At 28.5% G+C, this 16,487-nt stretch overlaps 1 protein-coding gene across 1 annotated transcript; it reads left to right on the plus strand.

Annotated features, from left to right (window-relative positions):
• The first annotated feature begins 1,698 nt into the window (after window positions 1-1,698).
• Window positions 1,699-12,029, plus strand: LOC135961329 (uncharacterized). The gene is made up of 2 exons (XM_065512824.1): window positions 1,699-1,830; window positions 10,732-12,029. Exon 2 carries the CDS (start codon window positions 10,767-10,769, stop codon window positions 12,027-12,029), a length of 1,263 nt encoding a protein of 420 aa, XP_065368896.1. The 5' UTR covers window positions 1,699-1,830; window positions 10,732-10,766.
• The last annotated feature ends 4,458 nt before the right edge of the window (window positions 12,030-16,487 follow it).

The following is a 16,487-nucleotide window of genomic DNA, read 5'->3' on the forward strand; positions in this document are numbered from 1 at the left end:
ATTTTTATCAATTCAAATCTAATTAGTTAATACGTAATAAATTAATTCAGATAACATTGAATGTGATTTCGAAAATTGAATTAAGAATTCTTTTGAACCTTTGATTAAGATGTATCGCGAAAATAATATAAAGGGGAATGAATGTAAAGATAAATATTAATATTGACAACTAGTTTAGATAATTCAACCTTGTGTTATCTACCATGGACATGTTGTACAATGTTATTCTATTTTGTGGTTTATTTACGCCAGCGGACTATTTATTGCTCGATATGTTTTTTTCAATTCCATCTGTCAAAGTTGACTCAAAAAAATCGGCGTTATTAATAATAAAAAAATTCCAAACACTAGCTATAGTTTTATTTATAACTTAGGTATACGATTTGGATTATAAAGTTTAAATAATTAATCCCAATAAGCATTTTTACTGGAATTCAAGTTGAATGCAAGTGTAATTCAAGCCTTTAATTATAGTCAAGCAATTGAATTACAGTTGTATTACACTTTATTTCAATAGCATTCTCCAGTAAAAAGGAAACATAAATTCAAGCCATATGTTTTTTGTTTGAAAAATATTTAATTTTTCAAATATTTTTCAAGTTTAAAACATAATTACATTTGCATTCAAATCAAATTCCAACAAAATGTTCAAGTGCTTGAATTTTTGGGGCTTTGTTGCTTACTGGGATGGTTTTATTTAAATAAAAAAAAAACCAAAACGCTTACAAAATACGATTTGTTTTTTTTTGCACAATTCAGCGGGTTTTGGATAAAAAAATAGAGTTATCAACAATGATAACAGCTGTTCGTTTTACATTCATTGTTGCCAGATCTTTTTAAAAACAGAGTTGTTAAACAACCACACAGTTCGCTTGTGTCATTTTGTTCATAATTCTCGTATTCTTTTCTGAACAAATTTCGAATAACAAATTAAAACTACGTACAAGTCTTTTTCGAAGTACACTGGTGGACAAAATTCATCGCCATTTCCCCTTTAGGACGTATAAAGGACCGCCACGCTACGTTTTTGTAAATTAGGTAAAGTTAAAAGGACTTGTTTTAACTGAAGTATAATTAAAATGAATTATTGTTTTTGTTGAAAAAATAAAATTTTGTGTTTCAATTATATTTATAACGTGGTAGTCCTTTAAACATTCCAAAGGGAAATGGCGGTGACTTTTGTCCATCAGTGTATATTGTGGCAGGGTAGCAAATAAATATAGTAGGATGTAGAGTTTTGTGGTGCGTTGTCGCTGTTGTCCAATTGGATCAAAATTGGTAGTTTAAAGTTAATAAATGGACTTGGTAGTTTGGTTGTTTTGCTCCGATACGATAATTCTAAATAAATATTTCAAGAGAAAATAATAACGACCATGACGAAAGAACTATGCTATGCCAAAATTATAAAAATGTTTGGTGAATATAGCATTATTTTAGATATATAATGTAGCCAGTTCAACATTGCAGATTATGTTGAACATTATTTCCTGAAAATTTTTAATTATTTCTGGATTTTTTTTCAATTAATTAGTCTTTTGTTATGTTTTGGGATTGCAAAGTAAAAACGCAATTTTAAAAGAAATAAAAAATTCCAAGCTTGTGTTACCCTGTTTAATACATTTATTTTACAATCGCTGAAAAAAAAATTAAAATCGTTTGAACAGTATTTAAAAAGTTGTATTGATACACTATCGAACAGCTGTTTTAATTTTAACAATTTCAATCTGCCACAAGCGAGAAAAATCAAACACGAACATAAAACTAAACAAAAATAACATCATTAAATTTATCAATAAAAAGTTATTTCGGGAATACAAAATTAATATTTTAGTAAGATTTAGTTTTCATATGCTAAATTTAATTATATTAAAATGAATGACGAACGATGACTGTTATTGGTGCAGGCCAATTAATTACACTGTGCAACAAGAAAACCCAGCCTCAATAATTCCAATGGGAAATGAAAGTAGACCATTAAGTTAACAGAACTGCCAAAGGGTTTTGAAAAGTTAGCTCGAATTTAATTTTTATGGAATCTGGAATTTGGCCATTTTTGACCATTTTTTGCACTACGAGTGAAAATAGAAAAAAACAAATATATAAAAATATTTAATGGAATGTAATGAGCGTACTTGTTGCATTGAATCCAATGTGGAAAAATATATTTTTTCCTTTATTTCAACAAATGGTGGGCTTTATAGGCCTGGTCAAATATAAAGAAATTATCAATTTTGGATTAAAATGCATTAATTAATTTGTCTTTTTCTGACAAATTTAAAACTATTCTAGAGCAAATGAATCTGAAATTCTATTGAATACAATTACATTCTATTAAATATTTTTTATATATTTATACGTTTTTTTCCAGTTTTCACTCATAGTGCAAAAAATGGTCACAAATGAACTTCAAAAGGCCATAAAAATGAAATTCGAGTTAACTTTTCAAAACTCTTTGGCAGTTTTGTTAAGTTAATGGTGAACTTTCATTTCCCATTGGAGTTGTTGAGGCTGGCAGCGATGACCCGAAATTTGTTGCACAGTGTTATTAGTGTTTATGTAACAAATATATCGTCACCTAAAATGCAAAATAACGTAACATCACTTCATAAGTTTATAAGAGAAGCAAAAAACGATATAAAATGAAAACTACTTGAGATATTGAAACAAAATTTTCAAATCGGAATTACAACTAGAAATTGTATTTAATAAAAAACTAATTTTCTTACGTTATTTTGGATTGTTGTTTTCAAAAACCCAAATAACGTACCTACCATCAATATAAATTTGTATGAAAAAATAAAAATTTAAATAAAATTATTTTTTTTTATTTGAAATAAGTTATAGATATTTTTATATTTTGTATATTTTTTTTTATTTTAATTCTAACAACTATTTATTTAAACTAAAAAAGGCACTTGATTAAATTTTCATAAAGTCTGGACAAAAAATTCAATTGCAACTAATTTATTAACAAATATTAGGAAACTACCAAAAATAAAGTAAATAGGTAGGTACTATTTATTAATTACTCAACGTTTATTAAATTTGTCATTCCAAATAATAAAGTTTAAAAAATCTTTCCCAAAGGTCAAAGGGAACCACGCAATTCCTAAAAATTGGAGCGAAAATCCCGTTTTCTTTCCGTTTTCTGATCCCAGTTTTGGGATTTTAGAACATGTGGCCCAAAGTTGAAATTTTGATAAAAAAAATAGGTCAAATTCCGAAGGGCGTAGGTGCGACATATTCGAAAAATAGTACACGTTTTTTATACCAAAATGTTCTCAGTGAAGATAGCTTACATAAAAACATAAAATTGTTATATGTTCTTAAAGAAAGTTTTTTTTTAATAAAAAAAGAATTAAGTCACCTCTTCACCCAAAAAACAGCAAAATTCTAATATTTTTTTAAATATTAAATTGAAAGTTGTTTATTTTTGGATCCATAATTGATATTGCTCTGAAATCTTTTGTAAATTATTGGTAATTTACTTGTCTAACTAACAAAAAAATTTGAGTCCATTAGATCCATACAAAAAAAATTTACTTCTAAATATCGAGACATAACCGCAAAAAAATCTCAATTAGATCCAAAAGTACGTAATTTATTTGAGTAATTTATTTGTTTGAGTTTTTTTCTAGTTTCCGCTCTATGTATATTTCCTCTATGATTTATATTAACTTAAAATACCGATTATGAACAATTCAAGAGAAATACTTATTAATTCAGTAATTTGTAATTATTGCACATTGTATAAAATAAATAACAGAAATTACAGTTTCCATTATAGAGGTCTTACTCATTCAGTATTAAAGTATTTATTACATCGGTGCAATATTGCGATTTTCGCTTTAAGTATACATCAAATCATTTTTAAATATAATATAGTAAAAGTAAACTTTTTTTGTAAAAATTAAAACATTTTGTGAGAAACAAATTATAGATACAAATGTATGTATATAGTGGCGAAGAAACAATTTTATTCATTCAATTAATTACTAGTATTTCAGCTATTTGTTGGTCGATATAATCGTTAATAATTGTGTTAAACAATATGCGTTAGCAATCCCTTGTTTAAAATTTAAACTATATGATTGTAGATGGGATTTTATCCGACATATGAATATATACCGGAAATATTACATGCGAGTTGGCAATCGCTGATTGTCTGCTGATGCATTTGATAAATAGTTATTTTCTGATCAGAACAGGTCAGAACAGGAGGTGAGTCACCTCCCATACTAAGTAAATAATATTTTGAAAACTACATATAGTAATTGCAAGATTCTTAAAAGTTTTTCCGAATGGCTATCTTGTCATTAGCATTGTTTCGACCTAGCGATCAACTAAAAACCCGTTTTTAGTGATGTTCATTATCTTAATTTTTTAACGGATTTAGAAAAACTCTCATAACGCTTTAAAACGTGCATTTTTTGATAAATTTGTATGTTAGAAATATTATGCATATATTTTATGAAAGGTTAATTTTTTGCTTTTCCGTAACTGTTTAAAATTTTGAATTCGGTCCAAAAATGTGTGAGTTGTTTCAAAATAACTCAAAAATTTGAGGGTGTTTCAAAATCTTTGAAAACAGTATTTGTATGTCCTCACCTAGACTTACAAACCCCACTTTGTCGCTTTTCAAGTTAGAGTTTTTAGTGGGTAATATAAAAAATCGGCTGATTTAATTTTTTTAATATTTAAGGTAATATTTAAATAAAAATTAAATCAGTCGATTTAAAAAACCTTAAAAAATAAAAGTTGAGAAACAGTAAATTTTTTACTTTTTCTGAAATTTGATATGTCGTAGTGTACATTTTTTTCTTCATACCAAAAGCTATCGAAAAATCGATGACACCATATCGATTGCTAAATCGACCCACCTTAATATACATATTTAATTACATATGTATGTAAATAAAGAATTAAAAGTAATAAATTAAATACTAAAAACACTGCCACTTTATTTCGTTTTTGAGCTTACGAATTTGGCCTATTCCAAACCTTTAGAGATATGTAAACAATTTTGAAAATGTAAACAAGATTCCTCTAAATTTGTTCGTATTAATATTTTGGCTCTAATCAGGTCCAATGACAACCGGTTTTTTTTAGTATAGAGATTGTTTAAAATAGGAAAAGCTCTTTCACATAAACATACAACTTTTCTAAAATTCTCTTATTCATTCTTTTCACCTTTGGTAAACAAAATAGAACCATATCATTTGACAAATCTCTTGGTATTTGTTTATAAGCTCCACGAAAGCATCAGTAATCGATACATAGTTCATCGTTATCTATTTTTTCAGATATTTCAAGCTTTTGTAAATCTTTCCAAGAAAATAGGACATTTAATAAATTTAAAAATGATATTTTTTAAAAAAGAGGAGTCATCACAAAGTCGCAACGATTTTCTTAATAGCTAACCACTGTTTTTAAAAATTTTCTAATTCCGTATTAAACGTTTTAGATTCATTAGGCGAAATTTTTTTCAAAATGGTGTTAACTTTGGTGCCAAGAAATGTGTTAATACATGCACTTTTTGGCATAAGTTATTACTGTGTACTAATTAGAGTAAGTAAATTTTCATTTATAGATATTATTGTCGAAAATTTCTATTTAGCTGGACAAATTCAATTTTAGCTTGAAACTGGACAGACATCAAAAAAGCTGGACAATCCAGCCAAGTCCAGCCCGGCTGGCAACCCTACATACAAAATTTATTTTTTTTCCTAAATTGTTTTTATAATTTTTTTTAAAATTGTTTAAATTTTATTTTTTTTTATTGTTTTTTCAATTTTTTTTTAATAATTACCAAAAAAAAAACTTTTGGTGAAAAAAAATTCGAGTTAAAAAATATTTTTCCGATTTTGACCCATAGTAGGTCCAACTTACTATAGTATTATATACATCGTTGCAATGGACTTTAAAATATCTATCATTAGGTATCCATATTGTCTATATTAATGACTTAGTAATCCAGATATAGATCAAAAATAGTCCAAAAATCTAGGTTTTCCCGGTTTTTTCCTTATATCTCAGTCATTTGTGGGCCGATTTTGTCGATTTTAAAAAGCAACCGAGCTTGAAGAATTCCCGACATATTGATGTATGAATCATGTATGTAAGTTATTTAGGGGCTACGGAAAGTTGTTTTCAACATACAGACGGACAGACGGACATGGCTATATCGTCTTCGCTATCTATAACGATCCAGAATATATATACTTTGTGGGGTCGCAAATGAAGAATGTAGAAATTACAAACGGAATGACAAACTTATATATACCTTTGCCACTCATGGCGAAGGGTATAAAAATAGTGATACCGAAACAATGGTAATTTTGAGAGTCTTTAAGCTTTGTCTGAATCAATTATATTTTTACGATGTTTGACTGAAATTGGGTGGCATCAGCTTAGTGGGACTGACCCTTTCCATATAAAGGAAATAGTTATAACTGAAGTATTATAATAGTTATAGTAAAGCTTGACATGAGTTATTTTTGTACATAAAAGTTATAAAAATGGGTGGGATCAGCACAGTGGTGTGGTATCTCCCATATCAAGTTAGTTATTTCCGAATATCAAGTGAACTGTAATTGTGAGAGACTTTAAACTTTGTATAAATTACGATGATGCCAGTTTCCTGTTAAGGGAATCGGAGAAAGGGACGTGTACCCTCCCATACAAATTAAATATTTGTTATCGAATACCTGGAGAACTACAATAGTGAAATTCTGAAAACTTTGCGCGTGCTTTTTTAGAAATCGAATTTCCAAAAATCCCTTAGTGGATCTACACATCGATAGAGGTTTCTACATATAAAATTGGGAAAAATTGTTGTATGGTAAAATTCGCTAATGGACCTACTAACCCAGTGTTTAGGTGTCTAAAACCATCTTTACAAAATTGCCTTTTTAATTAAACCGGTTTGGAGCTCAGACTCGTAACGGACGTAGGTAGGTAGAAACATTTAAACAAATTATTCAAAAAAAGATTATATATTCTACTAGAGGATACCCAGCGTGTGGTAGGTACTACGCTAAAAATTGTTTATTAATAAAGGGTTTTATAATAAACATAATAAACATATTATTGTATATAAAATATATTTTTGTAAAAAAGTACCAAAAATACCCTTATGTATATGTTTAAATTTCAAAAAAGGGACAAAATCCATTTTATTTTTTTTAGAAGGACTACAATTCCATTAGTTTCTTGGATATGGGATTCAAAAAAGTAAGAAAATCACACACCAGTCCACTTATTGTACCCTTCACCTTCGTGAGAAGGATATACGTATATAAGTTTGTCATTCCGTTTGTAATTTCCACAATATAATTTTCCGACCCTATAAAGACGATTAATCCATGTCCGTTTGTCTGTTGAAATCAACTTTCCGAAGCCCCCAAATAACTTACATACATGATTCACACATCAATATCCCCGGAATTCTTCCGACTCGGTTGCTATTTGAAATCGAGAATATCGGTCCACAAATGGCTGAGATATATGGAAAAAACCAGGACAACCTCGATTTTTGACCTATATCTGGATTACTAAGTCATTAATATAGACAATATGAATATCTAATGATAGTTATTTCAAAGACTTTTGCAACGACGTATATAAGACCTACAATGGGTTAAAATCGGAATAAATATATTTTAACCCGAATTTTTTTTCACCAAGTTTTTTTTTCGCTAATTATTAAAAAAAATATTAGCTATGTTCAATAGCTAAAAGTCGTTACAGTTAGTAACAATTGTTACTGGAAAAGCGTTCATTAACTCAAAAAACTCAAAAATCAAGAGCATATACATTTTAGAGAGTGTTCTCTCGTTGCAAACTATTACAAGCAGAGATGCCAGGTACTTTTGATGCCTGTCCCCAATCAAAATTAAAAATATCCCCAAAAATCCCCAAATATTGTTTTTCTTGAAATTTTCACAAAAACTAAACTTCATATTAAATTAATTGGCCAATACCCGATCAAATTAGTTGTTAAAATATTAAGAAAGTTCCTTCAACCCAAAATTCTTATAAATTAGTCAAAGTTACTTTTGATAATATTCATCCAAAGATTTTGCATAAACCGAGTTGAGAATAACCGATTGTAAATTCAATTTAACCTTACCATCTAAATTTGTTGTGATCTGCACATAAAATTCGACAATTAGACAACTTTTTGGAGATACTGATTCGGATTTAAAGATTGTAACATATTAAGTGTTATTATACGCACATTTAATAGCATTAAACATCTCCATTTTCAATTCAAAGAACATGAAATAAAGTTCAATTATTGATAACTTATTGCTATTACCACTACTAAAAACAAACCTATCCTAAATAATTTATCCCCATAAAATCCCCGAAATATTTTAATATATCCCCAATAAAATCCCCAGTCCCCAAACGAAATTTTCTGTCCCCAAAATCATTACAAAATCCACATATTTGGGGACAAATCCCCAATACTGGCAAGTCTGATTACAAGTTCTATTTTGAACTCGTTATATTTCAGCTTATATTTCATACGTTTTGTGTTAATGTTTATTTATTCACAATTTTATTTGTGTGGTGGAAAAATGTAAAAAAAAGAATTTTCAATACAATTGAAGAAAATGTGAGTATTTATACATTTTAAAAGAAATAAAATAAGAAAATTGTGTGTATAAAACAATTGTTACTGGAAAAGCGTTCATTTACTTTTTACTATTTTTGAGAATTTAAGAGATTAATTTTGTAAATTTTTATTTTATTCTCTCGTTGCTCTCTATTGAAAAACCAAAAAAAATAAATTTTTAAATTTAAAAAAAAATTTTAAAATTGAAAAAAAAAAATTTAACCTTTAACTTATGACGTGAAAATTTTTGACATAGTCACAGATGTGGTGTAAATTTTACACCTTATAATTTTTGCAAAATATTTTACTTTAAAAAATATTTTTTCGTTAATATTAGCTTTTTAACAATAAGATACAACAATTTTAATTTAAACAAATAAGAGTGCTATATTCGGCTATGCCGAATCTTATATACCCTTCACCTTTGTTGTGGATGCATTATTATTTTTTACAATATATATTAGATGTACATATATTGCCCACTTTCACCGTATAGCTCCTAAATATATCAAGAACACTTTTAAAAACAAAATACACAAAGCAATAAAACCCACACACATCCAAACATACGTATTTTTGTATAAAAAACAACAACAAGGCCAAACGAAACAAATACCAAAAAAAAATACGCAAAGCAATAAAACCAACACACAATCAAACATACGTTTTGTTGTATAAAACACAACAACGCCAAATGAAACAAAACACCAAGAAAAAAAACAAAAACAAAATACGCAAAGCAATGAAAACAACACACATCCAAACATACGTTTTGTTGCTTTTTTGTCAAAGCATGCAATAAATTGTCTTTTTTTGATGAAATTTTCAGAGGTTGCCTCGGATTTTTGCTCATATCTCCGTTATTTATGGACGGATTTTGCTGATTTTAAATAGATTTTGCTGATAATAAATTCTCGAAAGCATGTCTGACACAATTATTGAAGATTTGGATCCCGAAGATATATGGGGTCTTCAGAAAATTGATTTCAACAGATAGACAGACGGACATGTCTTAATCGATTCCGCTATCTATAAGGATCCAGAATATATATACTTTATAGGGTCGGAAAATTATATTGTGGAAATTACAAACGGAATGACAAACTTATATATACCCTTGCCACTCATGGTGAAGGGTATAAAAAGAAAGCAAAATGTTATTTGAAACAAAAATCCAGGCACTTTATTTCGCAAGCCTTTTTGATAAAACTTTAAAAAAAATGAAGACAGGGTGTAAATTTACCACCACCTCATAAAAAAACAATTCGAAATTTTTTTTTTCAAAAAAATTAAAAAAAAACTTTGGAAAAAAAATTTTTGTTTGCCTAAAAATATTTATTTTGAAGTATAATTTGGTGAAGGGTATATAAGTTCCCGGCTCTTAACTGAAAGGGCAACAATGCTCCAGGTATCTGTCAGTTGACTTCTGTCAAGATTTGAACAATCTGCGTCATTTAGTATGTGTTTGAAGCCTAGTTGAGGTCTCTACACCTGAAACAATTGAACAAAATCGCGATATGGTGTTGGCGGTTCCGAGATTGAAAGGGCGAGAGATTGTGAAAGCCATAGGCCTCGCAAATGGTTTAGTGGTTTCAATTTTGAATCATCACTTGTGTATGATAAAGCTTTCCGCGTTTGCTCATAGAGTACACACACTCCCTCTTCCGCCCTATTCCCCGGATTTAGCTCCGATTGACTATTTCTTTCCTAACCTGAAGAAAGAGATTTGACTCCAAGAATGAATTCATCTCACCAAAAATAAATATTTGGATGACCTCGGCAAATCTTATTTTTTGAAAGGGATAAAGAATTGATGAAACGTTGGACAAGCTATGTTGAAAAATAAAATAATTTTTTATGCAAAAAAATACAAGAATTTTATTGGATTGTGACATTTTAGTTAAATAATAGGAAACGTTTCCATTCCATTCCATTGTTAATCACTGTATAATACAACTTTTTACTAAGATTATAAATCGAACAGTAAATAAAATATAACAATTCGAAATATTAGTAAAATATTGTTACGTTTTTACCTTTTAAAAACAGTGGTTTCAAATTGATAATGCAATTTCGTAACAATATTAATTTTATTTACATTTTTACAGCTTCTTTGCCTGGTTGTACACGAGAAACTCTCAAAATGACAATGTCTATGAAGGATTCCACTGATTATTTCTCAAAACTTCCTGAGGAAATTGTTTGTGAAATATTTAATTTAATTGATTTGCAGAATCAGCTGGTTTTAGCTAAAGTTTCCAAGTATTTTCGACAAGTTATCGAAGGCATTTACAAACGAAAATTTAATTTTTTATATTATGATTATTGGACTTTTAAAAGTTCTCTTAAGCTGCAGGACTGGCAAATAACAGAGTTTTGTAAACTTTGTAATGGTTCTGTGGAACGTATTAATTTGGTAACTCCTTTCGTTACGCCATTCTTCTGCACTTCCAAGGAAGAGGAAATGAAATATTTACAAATTCAACAAGACTTTCGCCATAATCTGCAGTGTTTTAACAACCTGCGTGAGTTAGAAATAGAAGGCAACACATTTATAGACGAAACTGTATTGGATTTAGCTAAATACTGCAAGGGATTAAAAAGTATAAGTTTCAAGGGTGTTGATAGTGATGGCTTCTACGGAAAACATCTACACCAATTAGAAAGTATAGAAAATATGGGATTAAAGTGTTGCCGTAATTTAGATCCTAACCATTTATTGGCAGTGAGTCAAAAAAATCATTTGAAATCGTTAAATGTGGTGTATTGCTATAATGTATACAATATACCCACATTTTTAAAATTATGCAATCATTGGCTTTACTTAGAGACTTTAATATTATTTGCATTCACAAGTGATAATCAATGCATTGCAGCCATTATCAATCTACCGTCTTTAAAAACTCTGCAGTTTTATTGGCAAAAATTTATGTGGAACAAGGCTTCATCGTGTTTCGAAGAAACATTTTTCCTGGCCCTTAAGAAACATCACGACAAAGCGTTTAAGCTCAAACACATTAAATTTTCATACGAACGTTATATTATGGATTTGGAGACAGTTTACCAGCCCCTCGAACGGGCCAGAAAGAAAGAAGAATTATGTGCACAGGTACAGTCTTGGACGTGGCCCAAGAATGCTGCAACGAACATTTGCTCAACTTTTGCAGAATTTAAAAATTTGCATACAATCAACTTTCACTACTGTCGCCCATTGGATAATGATCAATTAATTTATCTGGCGAAAGAAAATGACAGCCTTAATCTAATCAAAATTGAAGGATGTCCCAAAGTTGAAGATGGAGAATTTAAGAAACAGTGGGCGAATCTAAAGTCTATTCAAAAATGTCAACTAAAATTAGAGAGCATTTTGCCATTGGCCGATGTAAAGGTTTGGGATAACAGTTAATTTTGTATTATGTATATTTTTGTATTAACTACTTTCAATTTCTTACCGCTAAGTCTAGAAAATTTATGATAACAATGGATCACATTTCGAAGGTCTGTTTAAAATTGCACGGATTGTCTCGTGTCACTTCTGTTAAGAGTACAAATGGCTCATCCAGTCAATTTTCATTTGGTGTCTGTTCAGCTCTATTAACAATCAACTTTTTTAGATATAAGTATTATAAAATCTCATAGAAAATTTAAACTATTAAAGTATAACAAAAGGTACATTGAAAATTCGAACATATACTATATATACATGTATATTAGGGATGCCAATCCCTATCTCGAAAATCTTTGGATTTTTCGGGATTGCTAATCCCGTGATTAACAAATTCCGCAAAATTACGAGATTTTGGTAGATTTTTGAAGATCCCAAAATACCGAGAAAGCTACTTATAATAATCTCACTTAAAAATCTTAATAAATTTAATTTCAATCAGGGAGCAGCTCGCTATTGATAGTCTTATACACAAGTTTATTCATAATTTCGTGTTGACTATGAGTTCCATAGTTCCATACATTCCATCCATATTATGAATATAAAACAAGTAAGAAAGAAATTTCCCATGCATAAAGAGGAAGTGTTGTCGAGTTTAAGTTTTGAATTCGGGGCACGACCAAGGGTCCTCAAAGTAGGACACCTCGGGTATGTTACATTTTTAAAACGATCCTTTTTTTTTGTTTGTGTTCCGATTTTCATCGTAGCTATCAATTATCTTTTATAGCTTAGGAGCTATTCGCATTTGAAAATTAAATTTACAACATTTTCACCCACCCTACTCCAGTTGTTTGATATCAGCGGATCCAAATATTTCCCGATTTTCTCCAGTTTTCCTTTACTGGAGTAACAGCACATGTATGTGTCAAATAGAAAAAGAATTATTTAAAAATAATGAATAAGTCCAAAATTATATGCATTCGAATTTAAAAAATTTTTAAAATGCGATTTTTCTCTAATTTTTTTGGGAAAAAAGTACTTTTTTTCTTTTTAAGTTATCGCAAAAAAATTTTAAAATGATGTATAAGGAATTTATACTGTTTGAAAAGCTAACTTTTCATCAAATATTTTAAATGAAAAAAAATTTAAAATTGTTGATACCGAGGGGACCAGGTTTTTTATGTAAAATTCAACTTTAGGGCAAAAATTCTCAAATCGCATATTCGATATCAAAATATAGTAACCGATCTTAGTTGGCCCAATATGTTTTTAATTATTTTGTAAAAGGTTCCGATAACCCCGATGTTATAGAAAAATTCCCATTTTTGGGATTTTTCAACACTTTCATTAAAAACTATTCATAAATAAAAATTTAATTTCAATTTGAAAAATTTGTATCCTTGCAAAAATTCAATAAAAACCATTTTTTGTCATATTTTTCAAAAAAGTATTCCAGGAATTTTTTAATTGTCAAAAGTTATATACATTTTTGAAAAGTAGACAAAATCCTCTATCCATTGATAATTAATATGTCTTTAAGTGGCAAAACCTAACAAATCGCAGAGAATTCTATTGTGTAATTTTTTTTTGAAATCGAAGAAATAGGGTCGTTTTAAAAATGTAACATACCCGAGGTGTCCTACTTTGAGGACCCTCTTGACCCCTACTTGAGGACTCGACAACACTTCCTTCACCTTTGGGAGAAAGGGTACATATAAGTTTGTAATTTCTATATTTTTCATTTTCCACCCTATACAGTATATATATTCTGGATCCTTATAGATAGCGGAGTCGATTAAGCATGTCCGTCTATCTGTCTGTCTGTTGAAATCAATTTTCTGAAGACCCCAGATATCTTCGGGATCTAAATCTTTAATAATTCTGTCAGACATGCTTTCAAGAAGTTTGCTATTTAAAAACAGCAAAATCGGTCCACAAATGGCTGAGATATGAGGAAAAAACCAGGACAACCTCGATTTTTGACCTATATCTGGATTACTAAGTCATTAATATAGACAATATTGATATCTAATGATATATATTTCAAATACCTTTGCAATGACGTATATATAACCAAAATAAGTTGGATCTACAATGGGTCAAAATCGGAAAAATATTTTTTAATCCGATTTTTTTTTCACCAAAAGTTTTTTTTCGCTAAATATTAAAAAAAATCTAAAAAACAACAAAAAAAAAATTTTAAAATATAAAACAAAAAAAATTTTAAAATTTAAAAAAAACGATTCGAAAAATGTTTTTCCAAAAAATTAAAAACTGCAAAAAAAAAATAATTTTGTTTACCTAAAAATTTTAAAAATTTTATTTTGAATATTAAAATATTGTAGCAAATCTTTATTTATTTAAATTTACACAACAATTTAAACAGTCACTCTCTTTTAATACACTGAGAATACAGTTGCTGTTAACTCTATATATGTATATAGCGCCATCTTCTAGAAGTCTCATGAATAATCTAACGGAAAAAACTCGAATGTTCTATTTCCACATTAGTGTTTATAAAAAAATGACTTTTTAAAAAACCGGTTTGTCAGTTAACCGAAAATTGGCCTTTTTTAGAAAACCGGTTTGTCGGTTAACCGACTTCGAAAAAACCGGTTAACCGACATTGTAAGGAATTGTTATGTAGGAGTGGTTAATATTTAATAACTACAAATATCCATTATATTTTGTAAAAATTTAAAAATTTTTATCTCAGTAAAATGGAATTGAGTATAACTATGTTACTAAGAGCTAGTTTCTTACTTGTCAGTTAAACTCAGCTTAACACGCTGTTATATTAAACCAGAAACATATTTTTCCGGAATTTAACAAATGATTGTGTTTCTCACTTGTGGATTAATTTTGTTAGCATTGCCATACTTTTCAGTCAAATCACATGTTTACTCTTCAAAATTTTTCATATAAATATGGCAATACTTTAAATTTTTTAAGAAAAAGCAACCGCGTACATAACTTTTTTTGTAAATTTTAACTTTCTAAAAGAAAAAGTGACATTAAATTATATAAAATGTATATTAAAAATTATATTGATGTTAATAAAGTAAATAAAAACAAAGAGCTGCTGTGCTGAATTGTTTATTATACCCTTCACCTTCGTGAGAAGGGTATATATAAGTTTGTCATTCCGTTTGTAATTTCTACATTTTTCATTTCCGACCCTATAAAGTATATATATTCTGGATCCTTATAGATAGCGGAGTCGATTAAGCCATGTCCGTCTGTCTGTCTGTCTGTCTGTCTGTCTGTCCGTCTGTCTGTCTGTCTGTCTGTCTGTTGAAATCAGTTTTCTGAAGACCCCAGATATCTTCGGGATCCAAATCTTCAATAATTCTGTCAGACATGCTTTCGAGAATTTTGCTATTTAAAATCAGCAAAATCGGTCCACAAATGGCTGAGATATGAGGAAAAAACCAAGACAACCTCGATTTTTGACCTATTTTTTTACCTATATCTGGATTACTAAGACATTAATATAGACAATATGGATATCTAATGATAGATATTTCAAAGACATTTGCAACGACGTATATAAGACCATAGTAAGTTGGACCTACAATGGGTCAAAATCGGGAAAAAAATTTTGAACCCGAATTTTTTTTTAAAAAAAAAAAATTGAAAAAACCAAAAAAAAATTTTTAAAATTTAAAAAAAAAAAAATTTTTAAAATTTAAAAAAAAAAAAAATTTTAAATTTAAAAAAAAAAAATTTTTTAAATTTTAAAAAAAAAAAAATTTAAAATTTAAAAAAAAAAAAATTTTAAATTAAAAAAAAAAAATTAAAATAACAATCGAAAAATTTTTTTAATTTAAAAAAAAAAAAATTAAAATAACAATCGAAAAATTTTTTTTTCCAAAAAATTCAAAAAACAACTGGAAAAAAAATTAAATAATTTGGTGAAGGGTATATAAGATTCGGCACAGCCGAATATAGCACTCTTACTTGTTTTTCATCAGTTTGTGCATTGGCATTTTATACTTAAGTTTAACTCACCAATGATGCTCAGTTAAACCTAGATTATATAGCATATAAACAATAAGTGAGAAACACAATTTTTAGTTTAATTTAGGTTTAAGCGAAGAATGTAGATTATCTCTATCCCAGAAACTAGCTCTAAATATAATTGTTTTAATTATTGTGTCTATTCATTGAATTTTAACCAAAAAAATAATTTGTTTAATTAAATATTTGATGATTTTGAAATTTATTATTCCCTAGACTTTCTGATATAAAACAGAAAATGTTCCACAAAAAGAACATATAAGATGCAAACGCACTTCTTCTTAACTGTGTAAATCATTGTCATTATATGTAAATCATACCAAATAAGTAATAAAACTGCATTAATAGATTTCAAAAATATTTAAAATCAATGATTTAAGAACTTTGATTGTCTCTGCTGTAATATTTTTGAAAATGAACATAGCACTAAGCAAACGAATTAATTAATAAAATAAAATT

The sequence above is a fragment of the Calliphora vicina genome, chromosome 5 (genome assembly GCF_958450345.1).
Source record: "Calliphora vicina chromosome 5, idCalVici1.1, whole genome shotgun sequence".
Classification (NCBI taxonomy): Eukaryota; Metazoa; Arthropoda; class Insecta; order Diptera; family Calliphoridae; genus Calliphora; species Calliphora vicina.